This window comes from Zingiber officinale, chromosome 9A (genome assembly GCF_018446385.1).
Source record: "Zingiber officinale cultivar Zhangliang chromosome 9A, Zo_v1.1, whole genome shotgun sequence".
NCBI classification, from domain to species: Eukaryota; Viridiplantae; Streptophyta; class Magnoliopsida; order Zingiberales; family Zingiberaceae; genus Zingiber; species Zingiber officinale.
The window spans coordinates 6,148,345-6,163,599 of NC_056002.1; the positions used below are offsets into that span (position 1 = coordinate 6,148,345).

General features: G+C 36.7%; 2 protein-coding genes across 4 annotated transcripts; one reads left to right on the forward strand and one right to left on the reverse strand.

Annotated features, from left to right (window-relative positions):
* Positions 1-766: 766 nt before the first annotated feature.
* On the reverse strand, positions 767-5,227 carry LOC122019976 (stress-response A/B barrel domain-containing protein UP3-like). Of its 2 annotated transcripts, none has more exons than XM_042577645.1 (2): positions 4,358-5,227; positions 767-1,038 (listed from the first exon to the last, which is right to left on the reverse strand). In XM_042577645.1, exon 1 carries the CDS (start codon positions 5,197-5,199, stop codon positions 4,384-4,386), a length of 816 nt encoding a protein of 271 aa, XP_042433579.1. In that variant the 5' UTR covers positions 5,200-5,227; the 3' UTR covers positions 767-1,038; positions 4,358-4,383. The 2 variants fall into 2 exon arrangements, with proteins under 2 accessions (XP_042433579.1, XP_042433580.1); XM_042577646.1 differs by having other exon boundaries at positions 767-1,085.
* A 4,514-nt stretch (positions 5,228-9,741) lies between these two features.
* Positions 9,742-11,273, forward strand: LOC122019977 (protein ELF4-LIKE 3-like). 2 transcript variants are annotated; one of them, XM_042577648.1, is made up of 2 exons: positions 9,742-9,970; positions 10,673-11,273. In XM_042577648.1, the coding sequence occupies exon 2, from the start codon at positions 10,698-10,700 to the stop codon at positions 11,025-11,027; it is 330 nt and encodes a 109-aa protein (XP_042433582.1). In that variant the 5' UTR covers positions 9,742-9,970; positions 10,673-10,697; the 3' UTR covers positions 11,028-11,273. The 2 variants fall into 2 exon arrangements, with proteins under 2 accessions (XP_042433582.1, XP_042433581.1); XM_042577647.1 differs by having other exon boundaries at positions 9,744-10,008.
* Positions 11,274-15,255: the final 3,982 nt, after the last annotated feature.

Consider the following 15,255-nt stretch of genomic DNA (forward strand, 5'->3'; position numbering starts at 1 on the left):
ATTGATCGTTCCCATCAGGTTATAGTTTTTGTTCGGAACAGGCGGCCGGAGACCGCCCGAAAGCCTCCGATGGTAGATAAGTGATCAAGTTACTGGGCACCGAGTAAAGATGTCCTCCAAGCGGTCTCCGACCGCCCGCTCCGAACAAAAACTATAACATGATGAGGATGGTGAATCCAGGAAAGGATCACAACAATTTACGGCCGGATCACGATCATGATCCGCCCACAAATACAAGTGGCGCATCTTCTAGACCACAAAAAATCGTCCAGAAAATCCTGACTCCAGAAGCTGCATGGGTAGGACTAATAGTTCTACTGTGAAGCTTGCTGCCATCACACTGGCACTTCTTGCTGTGCTATCGCCATTATACATGGACTGGAAGACAGGTTGCTGAGCCAGAGGATGATTATCGTGAGAGTAGCATATCACTGTCCCTTTGGCTTCTTTTTGTGTTCATAATTCCAGTCCTCACCATCAGCATCGCTTCATCGACAAAAGGATCATGAGGTTCGAGTCGTTTTACCCTCACTGGATACATAGATTTGGAGGGTCTTCCTGTGGGATTATGATGCTTCTTTTGTTCTCGGGTTTGTATTGAAGTGTAAGGCATGTGTTGAGGGATGACTGTGATGTCTTAAATATCTGTGGTGCAATTTAACTCCTATCTGGATTACAATTTTTTGTATCAAAATGAATATAACTGCTAAGATAAGAGTTATTACAGTCGAGCAAAAAATTTATCACCATTTAATATCATTTTATGTAAAACAGAAGAAATGATATTCACATTCTCCTGCTGCAATCTTCATTTCTCTAATAAAAAATGCAACCAACCTCCATTGATGGGCGACAAGGCAGGCACAAGATCCAGAATTAGGGCATCAAAGATTACAATCTTGGACACGAAACGTTCAGTCCAATTTAGGAAGGATAAATAATATTTGCCTAAATCAGGAAAAGAACCAAACACAATGCCTTTATTTTGTAGGACAACATGCAGAAAATCCATCAGAAGCTTCCTTGATAACTGAGAGACTGCAAGAGGAAGACCATGACACTTCATTAAAGTTGTTGGAAAATTCCTAGAATTTAGAAGATCTCAAGATTATTTCAACTGTAAGAAATAAGAACATATAGTAATTGATGGGCATATGTAAATTTCAAGTAGCTACATGTAACAAAATAGGAATTTTCCAGGAGACAAGGAGCATGCTTCATATGAAATTTACAGCAATGGTCATTGTAACCTGAATAACATTGCTGATTCATTATATACCCAGTTCATTGTCCACGTATAAAATTTTGAAAACTACAGCATACTTGCAACTGAATCCGAGTTACAACATACATGTAGCGACGTTGCTCCAATTATAGTAGGAATATATATAGTTTGTAAAGCAAGCTCTTCCAATCATTTTAATTTTTTCAAGTGAAACATTTTGGGGATTTTTGTCAATGCCATGTTATTCAGAAATTGTTTCTACACATACAAAGAGCTAATAATAGTGAAAATAGGATTAACTTCAAGAACAGAGCTGTACATATGAACTGGGTCTTGAAGAAAAATTGGAACCTAGGTATCAACTAAAAGTTTAGCTAGTATATCTCCCTATACCTTTTTAAGGATTGAACTGTTAGGAATTCACAAAATTTGAAATCCTTACAGATCAACTATGAAAATTTTGAAGGAATGAATCAGCAAAAATCTAGTCAACTTCCAAAGGTCTTTTCTAGTCATTGAGCTTCTTTAAGAGCAATATCACTAGTCCAACCAAGGAACCACATTGGTAAAATAAAACTTACAGAATTAGCACTTCTTGGCCCATAAATAACTATTTGACATTTTGAATTTGTCCCCTCATGATTAAACTCTTGGTCCCTTTACTTGTCCCACAACATGCCTAGTACAGCTTTGCTCTCTCCATCTATTCAGCCCTCTTCTTAGCCTTTCTATACCTCAGATTTTATTATTAAATATAAGCTAGACTTAGTTATTAAAGGTGCTCGCCTAGCTATGCCTAGGCGCAAGCGCAAGGTGCATCCAAGCAAGCCTCTTGCGCCTACGCCTTAAGTGTGCATATTTACATTATTGTTTAATATTTTATGGACTATAGTTTTGTTAGAGAAATATTTTGATAGAAATTCCCTATATATGTTTGGATTGTAAAATTTTATACCCAGAGCGCCTTACTTTGATAAGGTGTGCGCCTCACTTTGCGCAATGCGCCTCAGGCCCTATAGCACCTATGCACTTTTGGACGTCTCACGCCTTAAATAACTATGAGCTTGAGACACACATGGATGGTTTGAAATTTCATATCATGTTATGTGGCACGATCGAAATGTATCATTTCAATAAATTTCTTAAACTCAATACTATTCAGCACGAGTATTATCTCTTGTGTCGTGTCAATCATGCGGATGAGTAACATGTCATGGCAACACTTGACACTCTTTGGCATGCTATAATATAGGTAAAGATGAATTGAAATCCCATTATTATTTTTTAAACTCATGGTCATACAAAACAATATCAATATTATACCCTTCTAGACGGAACACAAAATTTGAACTTAAGTACATGGTTGCCTTATCTTCTTTTTCTTACTTTATCTCCTTCCTTTCTTCCTCCACCTCCAATTCTCCATTGGCACCATACATCAAAATGCTAGCATGATAGAAACCAATATTATTCCAGTCAAAAACTAAAAATTTAGCACTACTCAAGATCTTGAATCTTGCAAATATGTTTGGGCTATGCTAGGGTATGGATTGGCGCCAACTCTAATTTGCTAGGCTAGGTATGGGTTTAGTGGAGCAGGGTCACAATTAGCTGAGGTTGTGCCTATAATCTGCCTAATCCATGATGTGAGTATTATAATAAGGTATTTCCATCCAAGTGACAAGTGATTTTGGGACGAAGTGGCTCCACCCAATTTCTACATGATCACAAAAGCAATGTCTCAATTTTGATAAACTTGGAATTCAAGGCAATGAAAGAGAATATGAGTCATTTCCTCCCTTCAATCGTACATGGTTAAGATCATGAAACTTTCCCAATAAAGAATCTTGGCATTTTGGGGTTCTTAAATTAATTTGGAATGGAAAGAGGTACACCCCGCCTTAAAAGGAAGTGTTGAAGCTACAATGCTCCATATCCATAGTACCACATGAACAAATGTGATGGTCTAAGGTGCCAATATGTTTCTTTTCCATTGACGATTGAAAGTGAGGAACACAGGCACCAATTTGAGGCCATTACCAACTAGACCAGCAGGTGGAGTTTACTGTCTTTTTGTCTGAATCTTATACAACCTAAAAAATAAATAAATAAAAGGACAAATTAAGCCTAATCCATACAAAGAGATGAGTAAGCATTTTTTCCATCCATCCTAGAAAACACAGAATTTTAGATCTTTTTCTCCTTCTCCTCCCTCATTTCTTTTATAGAAAAGGCATCTAAAGTAACAAACAAGGCACAAATGAACAGCTTGCAAGCTACTCAGATTAGACTAAAAGGCTTGGGCATTGTATTAAATGGCAAGTAATGCCTAGTGACTTGACACAACTCCGTGAATGTGAGCTTGTGCCCAACCTAATTTTGGTCAGTTATATTTGATATCTCTCCATTAAGCTCTATGTAAAGTTCCATCATTAGTATTACCTAAGTTATTTAGATCCCTGAACTAAAGTTTTCTTGGTGTAGCTAGTGGCCCCTCCCATCTTAACTAAGCAAGAAGCAGAGTCACCATGGAACAAAAAATCAAAGTCTATGATTCAACTCCAAATGAGATTTAGAGAGAGAGAGAGAGATTACAAACAAAATGATTGAAAGTGTAATTTTATATTGAGCCCAAGTATCTTAAATATGTATATTAATCAGGAAAAATATAATCCAAGGACTTGGAAAATAAGTGTAGTTGCCATTAAAACTTTAAGTTGTAACTTTAACAAGTCTTTGTTAGTCTATGTTGAGGGAAGTCGGATTGTAATTTATAAATACAATGCACATCGCTTGACCCAAGGAATGCAATCAATCCCTTTTCACTACCAAAGTTGCTTCCCTGTAATAAGTAATATTAAGTTGTTAATATAGGTTGCTTCAAATTCCAATCCCAAAGTTTGACGAGCTTTAAGCCAGTCTTTTTTGTGTAATCAAAACTCTAATTCTTCTAAGACCAATTTTGTTCAAGATTGTTTAACAAATAGAAAGGATCAATAAAATTAATCTCTTCAGCATAATTCCAAAAATATGTGCTACAAATATACAATTTTGGAGAGGAAATTATTTCTTTGAGGAGATTGGCATTTGAAAGTTCAATTATATCGGAAAAAAATGGAGTTTCGAATGAACCTCTGTGGGCTTCGGGTGAAAAAGCATCAAAGGCTAGCATCGTCAGGTGGCGGAACAACAAAATCAAGCACAATGAAGCTCTCCAAAAGCGGCCTGACCTTCTCTTTAACCGAATCAACCAAATCCTTCTGTCTCGCATCCATCGCATCGAGCTCTTCCAGGCTACTAAAAAACGCCAAAAGCCCCACGCCGTGCCCCTTGGCCCTCGCCGGCGAGAAATTTTCCCCGAAACTCACCTGCGTGACCGCGGCCGGTGAAGAGGCCTTGACCTTGGAGAGGGTCTCCATGAGCTCCGCAGTGGCACCTTCCTTCGGCTTCGCGAGGGTGAGCCGCATCGCCGACCCTGGCGGTGGCACCACCGGACCATCGAGATCGACGACCCAATCAACAGCCATGACGTCATCGGAGATGGGGAGCCCGAGCTCCATGACGACAGCCATGTGGGCGGGGTGGGCGGAGTAGGTGGCAAGGTCTTCTTTGGATCGGTAGCGGCTGTGAAGCAAGTGGGTAAACCCGGAAGCGGAGGCGGCGGAGGATCGGTGGCGGAGGATAGGACCGGCAGTGAGGTGGCTGACGACGTCGAGGGAGACCAAGGATCGCAGGCCGGACATCATGGCATCGATCTTGGACTGGTCAGTGGACTCCCGGATCTTGAAGAGGACCACGTGCTCGACGGTGGAGACGGCAGCCATGGCAGCGGTGTTGGGGGAGGAGGAGGAGGAGAAGGATAGCGTGGCGGAGGGGCGGAGATGATGTGAGGAAAAAAGCCGAGGGGCAGAGCTGAGGGATCTGAAGGGTAAGCGAGGGCGGTGAAGATTAGGGAAGGTTTTCAGACACGCCATGGGCTTTCTTCTGTAAGGTCACGCCCTGCTTTGTGGTTGTTGGCGTCGGTCGTGGGTTTTAATAACGGCGCCGGTCCACGTTAAAGTCGTCACGTTTTGCAGGAGTACATGTTACACTCTTCTGGTGTACGCATTTAACGGGCGGGTTAACCAAAATCCGCGTTTAAATTTGATATTTATTAAACGAGGTAACAAAAATTAAAATTTATCGAAGGATATATTTCATTTAAAAATATCTTTTTCCTCTGCAATTTTAAATAATATAAAAAATTAAAATGTAATATTATTTAATCATTTTGATCCTTAAATTTTAATTAAAATATTTTAGATAAAAATTTTAGTAGTATGCTTTGATTTGATTATTAAATTTTTACTATCATGAATGAGCTTAGTTTGATTAAATTATGATTAATTTTTACCTATTACGTGGTTCCAAAATTATGATCGAACTAATTGTGAAATTACAACCGTCGACTCGGGCTCTTGCTCCTCCGTTGTCAAATTCTAACCATGATCATGCTGAGAACGACCTCCTAAATTCACCTTCTAGTATAATTTAGATTTCGTCGACGATGGCCGCAGGCAATCAATTGCCTGTGACAAGTGAGATAGGAGGATAAGGAAATTTTGGGACGGAGAATCCTATCTCATAAGATCTCATAAGGAAGGGCTGAGGGATATTTTGGAGTGCTTAATTTGATAATTCGAAATTTAAATTGTGTGATTTGAGATTTAAAAACTTTTAGGCGTTGGTTGACTAAACTACCATAAAATTTATCATATTAAACTATGCTAAAAAGGGCTTAGTCTGTATATTAAAATAATCCTTTTTTTCCAATTGGTCACTCAGAATTATAATCTTTCAATATAAAAACGATCGGTCCGATTCCGATTCCAAAAAAACTTGAGAAGCATGATTGGTACGGATGATCAGCATGATTGGTGATAAAAGATGAATGTGTTTACTCCCAGCACTTTCGTCAATTTATTTCAGGATCAATACGGAGAAAGTAAATCATAGACGACTACTAATCTTTGGAATAATAACCAGGTCCGGCTCAAGGCATAGATCATTAAGGCATATGCCTAGAGCCCTAATTTTATTGGGGCTAATTAATTAAAGATATTGAAAAAATTAAATTAGCACCATTAATATTAATTAATTATAAATGTCTTGTTAATTCATTAATGACATCTTGTCAATTATTTCATTATCGATTCCACTTCCTATTTATCCCTTGTACTTGTCTTTATTTTCTCATTAATTGTCTACCATAATTTTATATGAGATTTTACTCTACCTTAAATATAATTCATTTTTAAATTGACATATTTCTTTCTTTTTTTTTATTATTACTCCGATTCTCATTTTATTTTGCAATTAGTAATATTATTCTTATAAAACATAATAAATTCTTTTCTCCTCAATATTTTTTAAAAATCCTAATAATTTTTTCACCAGTACATTGTGCCCTTTTCTTTTTTATTAACGATTTTACATGTTTCTCCTTCCTCACCGATGATACTCACAAAGAACGTTTTCTCTTCTTTGTCGATAATATTTCTTCCTCGCTCTTTCTTTTTATTTCTCGATAATAATACGAATTAGAGATTTTTTATCATAAAATATAAAATATAAAATAAAATGTATTAGTAAAAATAAAATTTTGAAAATTAAAATTAATAAACTCTATTTGACATTCTAACTAAAAAGTTAAATAATTTAATAATTTTATTAATAAAAAATAAAATTATTATCACAGAAAACTAAATTTTATATAAAAATTAGTTTTTCTAAAAAATAATATTTAATTCTTTTTAATAACTAATTTTAAAAATATTTTTTTAAAATTATTATTAAAGATTTAGCCAACAAAATATTATCCAATGCAGGAATAGTTACGTCTAATCAGAAAAGATGAATTAATTTTCGAAAGAATTTTTAAATCCAAAAAAGTTAAATTTACGCGTGTGGAAATTATTCAGTGATTGCAGCTCGTTCATGCTATAGCTACTGTCCAGTTAGCGTGCTCAAAACGGTGTCTCCATCTAAAATATTAAATCAAATTATTTCCAAAATAAGAATAATATTTTAATTATAGTTTTAAAAATAAATAATACTTTTTAAAAATTTTATCTGTCATCAAATAGCCGGAGCATCTGGCGGACTAGATAACATAATGACGTGGCTGACTTCTCGAATCTCCATCTAAGTTCCCGGATAGTTATTTTTTATTCCAATTTTTTATCGGAATAAGTTTTAAAATATCTAAATTATATATCATAATATTAAAATTACTAAATAATATATCAATTTTTTGTTTTACCCTCGTCTTTAAATTAATTTGACTAAAAAAAATCAATTAAATTATTTTATTTTATTTAAAAAATTTATCAATCAATTTCAACCAAAATCGACTAATGGACCTAGAAATCTTGGAATGATATAAAATTAATTTATATATATTCATCTAGTTCTCTTGATCGTGAAAAGTATTATAAATATCAATTTGACCTAATATATTGAGAGCAGTGATTTTTTTAAATATAAATTAATTTTTTAGATACATTTGTGTTTAAAAAATTATTGCTCTTACGTCAAATTGATATTTAATAATATTTTTATAATCAGAAAAACTAGACGAACAAAAAAAAAAACTCATTTAATGTCATTTAAGGTTTCTAGGTCCATTATACTGAGAGCATTAATTTTTTGAAATTATGGCTGGATGAACCTAAGAGCTCGGAATAAAGTGAAATCTGTCCCCGGGGCCATGATGTCATGGTAGGGCATTCAGGTTGTCACCCAGACACTCACAGTTTGAACCTCAGCGAAGACGTATTTGCAAGAATTTTCCCTCCAAATGGGGGCGTAACCAAAGGATGATGGACTTCTGGACTGGTTGCTACGTGTGCTTCTTGGTTTATCTTGGTGCCCGGTGGAAAACTTCTGTGGGGCCGGATCGATTACTTCTAGGGTGCGTTTGGTTCGGGGTTATTCTTGATAACCTTGGTTATCCATCCAAAGTTATCAACAAAAACCTTGTTTGGTTTAGGTATTCGATGATTCCCGAGTAATGTTCCATGCAGCCCAGAATCGGAAAACCTCAGAAAACTAAGGTTTTTCTTGATTCCGGGGTTAACGAATTTTTTTTACCAAAAATACCTTTCGATAAGAAAAAATTGTAAAAAAAATAATAAAAAATGTAAAAATAAAATAAAAAAATGTTTAAAAAATTTTAAAAATGTAAAAATTTTAAATTTTTTAAAAATAAATATTTTTTAAAAATAAAAAAAATTAAAAAATATAAATTTTAAAAATAAAAAATTTAAATTTTAAAAAATCAAAAATAAAATAAAATAAAATAAATAAAAAATTTATAAAAATGTAAAAATTTTAAAAATTTAAAAAATTTAAAAAAAATTAAAATTTAAAAATGTAAAAAAATAAAAAAATATAAAAAATAAAAAATAAAAAAAGACATAAAAAGTAAAAAAGATATACAAGAAAAAGAAAAGTAAAAAAAACATAAAAAAATAAATAATAATAATAATAATAATAATATGTATAGTTGATTCTGTAACTGAGGGTAATACAGTAAAATATTAAACTAAGGTATTCATTAAAACCTTCAAACAAACAAGTTTTTGTTGCATTACCTAGGTTGAACCAAACAACATTTGGTTATGTTTTATTCCTTATAACCTTAGTTATGTGATTACCTGGTAATCACATAACCAAGGTTATATATGATAACTTGAACCAAACGCACCCCTAGGGATAGTCAATGAGGCTAACTGGGATTATTATTTTTTTCGGAGTAAAGGAATAAAGTGAAACCAGATCTTATGAGTTATCAAAACTCTCAAATATTAATTTGCCCCAATATATTGAGAGCAATGATTTTTTAAACACGAATTAAATTTTTAAATACATTCGTATTTAAAAAATCATTACTCTTAATATATTGTGTCAAATTAATATTTGATAACATTTTTACAATTAGGAGAACTAGACGATCACATAGGAACTGATTTTATGTCATTTCGAGTTATCTAAATCCATAGTCGGTTTCAACCAAAATCGACTGATGGATATAAAGACTTCGAAATGACATAAAATAGTTCATATGTGTTTATCTAGTTCTTTTGATTGTAAAAATATTATCAAATATCAATTTGATCGAATATATTTAGAGTAATATTTTTTTTTAAAGATGAATTAATTTTTCAAATATATTTATATTTAAAAAAATCACTACTCTTACTATATAGATTTTGACCAAAATTCCATAATTTTTTTTAAACGCATAGAAAAAAAATTAGTTGAATTAATTTAAAGATGAGGGTAAAACAGAAAACAAATATATAATTTAATAATTTTAAAATTATGATAAATGATTTAGATAATTTGAAAATTTATCTATTGGATGGGATAAGAAATTCTGTTTTTTTTCAATAAAACGGAGGTCGAGCCGGGCCGATTGACCGGCTTGGTTTGAAAAATAAAATTCGACCAATCGGCGATCGCTAAAGGATGTCGGTGACTGTTTAAGCTCCTGGCGGCGGAGAGGAGAGGCAGGCGAACACGCAAGAGGAGCCACCCGGCTGCTTGTCTCATTCTCCGCAGCGGGATTTTTGTTCTCATTTTCTCGTCGATCGATCTCTCTTCTTCTCTCTCTCTCAAAAAGAGATTCGAGGGAATCGCTGATACCTTCGAGGCTTCGCCCCCATCGATTTCACCATCTCCTTGCTCCCCCGCATCTCCTAGGTTTGTCGCACAAAAAGCACCAGTTTGACACAACAAAGGTCGGCCTCTCGCTCCGTGTCGTGTGTTTACAAGTTTCTATCGCACTGAAATCTCTTTCTTCATGCGTTTTATCCATCAAAGATCGTCGCTTAGCGGACAAATTTGGCTTCCGGAGCCGATCCGCTTTTTTTGTGTTTTTTGCTCCATCTTTTTCTGCCATTCGAGATGGAACCGCAGTGATAAAGTTTTATTTGTACCATATTTTTTTCACGATAGGGTTCCTTTTGACGATCTAATGAACTTTTTTTTCTTCTTCTTCTTCGTTGATTGTTCGTATTGATTGATTCAAAGTGGGATTTGCGACATGAACCAAGGCGAGAGCATTTTCTCCGTGGGGAACTGGAGAAGCTTTTGTGCGCCAGGATACAAAAAGAGCCGCGCTGCTCCATCTGATCTCGTTTTCCTCTCTGAAAAGGAGCTGCAGCGGCCATTATCTCTCGACACTTACTGTCTCTCGTGCCCTAGTGAATCGCGACAAATTTTCAATAGATTCCCTCTTCTCTCTCTTTCTCTCAGTCCTTGCTCTGCATCTCTCTTTCTGTAGACTGGAACTCAGCTTGCGCGCCGTATTTTTTTATCGCCGATATTATACTTTTTCTGTGTTCTCCGTCTTCCACTGGAAAAAGTCCTCGACTTTGATACGATTAATTGATTATTTTGCAGGGCCTTTTGGCGATCGAGGTAAGGGATGATGGAAGGGGATAGCTTCTCCGGGTTCGGCAACGGAAGTCAAGTCGACGGCAAGGTCTTCGCGACCTTCCAAAAGAGCTTCCTCCAGGTGCAGAGCATCTTGGACCAGAACAGGCTGTTGATCAACGAGATCAATCAGAACCACGAGTCCAAAATCCCCGACAACCTCACCCGCAACGTCAGCCTAATTCGCGAGCTCAACAACAACATACGACGCGTCGTCGACCTCTACGCCGACCTCTCCGTCTCCTTCACCAGGTCCATGGACGCTTCCTCGGAAGGGGACTCCGAAGGGAAGTCCGGCCACAAGAGGAACAGACCTCTGTAATTAGCAATCAAACAATTAGTCGAGAGAAACCGAGAGAGAGATAGAGAGAGAGGAGAGAGTGTCACAGATTACACAAGTTAGGATTCAGAATTGTGCAAGTTTGGAGGTGAGAGGAGGAGACGAAGTAACTCGCAGAGCAAAATAACAGATGATTTTACCTGCATTGTAGTAATTAATCATCATGTCATTGCAGCACTGGAAAGCTATCAACATGTGTGTGTTCCAAATTTACTAATGTTTTCTGCATGGTGTTTTTGTGCTCGGTTGTTGCTGATAATTTCATTGTCATGGTATCAAAGCTTTTATTCTGCAGATGGAGAGAGATCTTTCCGTCCTTTTTCCTGAGACAGCAAATGACTGCTAGTTAAGTGGGCTCATAAGAGTGCCTTTTAATACATCAGCAGGTAAGTTTGCTGCATTAGATTAACGTTTTGTCCCCCAATCATGCAATGCTTGTACCATTGTTGGAGAATCTCAAATGAGGGGAGTAGCTGAGCCCTTTTGACCATTTGTTTATTACCTGATGGTGGGCAGGCACCTGCTGATTGGAGTTCAAACATAACCTGTACAAAAACAGTTCTATATTGCACATGAACATCTCCATGAAGGATCAAATCAGTTTGGTCCCTATAGACCTTATCAAAAGTGTTTGGATGATGAAAGCTACATCAATGCTTATCTCCTTATTCAGCTCTGCGTGCCTTTCCTTCATGCTTGCTGATGTAGCTTGCAGAGGCAGGATTCCACCATAGGTTGACTCGCCAGCAGGGTCTTGGTGGTCCACAGACTCTGATCATGCTCCTTGTCTTCTTGAGTTTGCTGATTCCGGCAAATATTATCATATGAAATGAGTTAGCTGACACTTCACACTCCTTGTCTTCATGGCTGTTGCAAGCCACCTACTATCGTCTTAATCATTTGTTTCTCTGCTGTCAAGTTGCATCAACAGATGGCCCTTATTTAATTGAAGGGTTTACCTTGTATGGTGAAGGGTGTGCAAGAAGTGTAGTACTAAATAAGATAGTAGTGTGGAGATATTCTCTTTACGGTGTTCGGAGAACATGCATGCACAAGCGGATAAGATCTTGGTGGAAGACACAGCCTCCCGTTGAATCAATTATTGAAGAAGATAATAATTCAGCGAACAGCCTGGACGAAGAACTGGACAAAAGGCCAATAAAGGGAATCCCTACAAACTTGAGCCACAGTGCAATGGCATATATTAATGGCAATGGAGATGAATATTATTTGTCCCATTAGGTTGGAAATCGCCATCAGTCAGATGCAGACAAATTCAAATGCAACTGTAAACTTATCCAGAACTTTGGTATGCGAGGATGGCAAAAGATAGGATCTCTGTCTGCTTTCTGATGGATGCCTCGATGCAGGTCATCAATCAGAAAAATAATTTCACAAAGTAATTTTCAATGCCACCTCGATTTATAATTTTTTTTTCATAATTTAAGATACTGATTGATCCTGTAATCACCGATGATGAGTTGGTGTTGTTATTGTAGCTGAAGTTGACTAAGTGGCCAATTATTCAAAAAATAGTAAGAAACGGTGAAGAGACTAACCAAAGTCTAAATAGAAAAGAACATGAATGAGAGGATTAGAATAATGGTCGGTAAATTCTCCAGCACAGCTACTTCAGCGTCTAAATAAGGTTGGATGTCTAAATAAGTTTCCAATTCCGGAGAGAATGAACAAGAAGAATTAATGGTTTTGGATTTTTGAAAGTCTAGATATGTGTGTACCTACGCATGCAAGAGCATGCAACTTTTAATAGAGTTGTAGCTGCATATTCAAATTCTCCATGTATTCTGAGATTTCCAGTTATGCTATTTATATTTTCTGAAATTAATGGTTGTATTTTTTTCACATTTTCTAAAGAAAACGGCTACGTTGTCGGTATCTTACGTAAGCAATGGCTTCACACCTCGCTTGTGGAGTCGTGAATAATACAAATGCAGAGATTGAACGAAGCCGAGGGTAGTGTGGAGTCTGAGATGATCTAGAGCTGGGGATTATCCGAAGTTGGGGATGATCTGGAGCCAAGAGTGATGCAGAATCGGGGACGATCTGGAGCTAGAGGCTGTCTTTTGTCGACTTTGACCTCCACCTTAACAAAACTATTGATTTTTTCTTAGCCACATGACATTTTCCAATTACCTCTAAGCGGGATACATATTCTTTCAGCACAACGAAAGCCTTGTCGCAATTTGCATTCGAATCAAACTTGGAAGTCTTCTTCAACACCGTAAAGAAGGGTAGACTCTGACCAGTGAAACGTGAGATGAATCGGGAGAGCGTTGTAATGTGATTGACCAGTCGATGCGCTTCTCTAAAATTGTGAGGGAAGGCATATTTTTAAGCGTCTAACCTTCTCGGGGTTGGCTTCAATTTTCCATTCGGTCACAATGTACCCAAGAAATTTCCTGCTCTTGACTCCGATTAGACATTGTTGGGGTTGAGCTTGAGCCCGTACCGCCTTAGAGTATTGTATGTTTCTTCAAAGTCTGAAATTAAATTCTCAGATCAAGCAGTCTTGATTAGAATATTATTTACATAAATCTCAATATTCCTCCCGATTTGATATTTGAAGACCTGATCCATAAGCCTTTGATAAGTTGTTCCTGCGTTCTTTAAGCTAAACGACATGACAATATTGTAAGTAACTTAGATTGGTTTTGATGTGATCAACCTAATTAAGTTAGACTCTACATTTTTTGATGTCTTGTGTCTAAGTGTGCAGGAACTTATGAATATAAGAAGTCAAGCAAAAGACATAGCTAGCGAGAAGAATCATACATGAAGTGAGTCGTTAGGCTCAGTGGATCTGAGGGATGATGAGTTGCAGAAAAGTACATCGGAGGACGAGCAGGATGCGCGTGACACTTCCGAGGGACGAGAAGTCGGGAAGGAAGATTGCTCAAGTAAAAGACCTGATTTGAGTTCACATAAGTTTAACTCTGGATGACCGGAGAATCACCTAAGCGACCAGACAAAAAATTGGTCAACCTAGAAGATGACCTAGTCCAGTCGCCAAAACCAGTCTTGGCCAGATCAGCGAGTCGTTGCAGCGAGGATCAACACTGGAGTCCACGTTAGCTGACTCGAAATGCCCAGATCAGGTCCAGACGCCTGGGATGCGAGGATCCATTAGAAAGAAGTCGTTGCAGAGGAGGTTGAGTCGACAACGTCCAAGCACCTTGGAGTTGCCACGTCAGCCAACAACTAACTTCAACTAGTGAGTTATAAATAGAACTTTGATATTCGAAGTTAAATATAACATGCTTGTTTTAACTTCTATAATATTCGATTCAATTGCTAGTGTTTTTAACGTTTATAAGAAGATTAATAACCACTCAAGTTGTAACCAAGTAACTTTTCGCCTCGTACTTTAATTTATACAAGTTAATTATTTTTTTAATTAACTGTGTGTCCTTGCTAAGTTTAATAGCAAGAGAATTATTATAATTTTAATTGCAGGGCTATTCACCCTCTCCCCCCAGCTGGCTTCACTAGGCTTATAAGTAAAACAAAAAGTTTTATTAGAGATGATAAAACTGACTTTTTCTTATCCTTAGGGGTCAGGGGAATTTAATGATAGCCCTGGTGACTCCAATATACATATAAATTTACAACCGAAAGTTGAATCCACTAGTTGATCAATACGAGGAAAAGGATAAGAATCCTTTGGGCAGACCCTCCACTAGCCACTCGGCTTGAATACCAGTACCACATTGACGAATCAAGTTAGGAATTGGACTTCTCGGACGTGTTCAGCCTCCAGTAATTTGTTAATTTCTTCTTGGATCACTTGGTTCTGTTCAAGTGAAAAATATCGCTTTTTTTTTATTGAAGCGGTCGAACATCTAAAAGTGCATTCAACCAGTGGACCATCATAGTTGGAGAGATGTCTGTGACTTAGCCGACTAGGTGAAGACATCTTAGTTACACGAGAGACACACAATCAAGTCTCGTTTAAAACTCCAAGTGGAGATTTGCAGCTACTTGGGGGATCCCCTCTAACTTGTCGGGATAAATTTGCACGTCTTCTTGGTCTTCTATTGGTTGAGACACCAACACATCTTGAACATCTTGTACTAAGGTATCTTGTATTGGATCATGAGTACGTGAGAGAGAGGGTTGAATCACGTGGTTTTGAAAATATTTCTTTTTAAAAATCGAGTTCATATAAAAAATATAAAGAAAAAGAATCAAG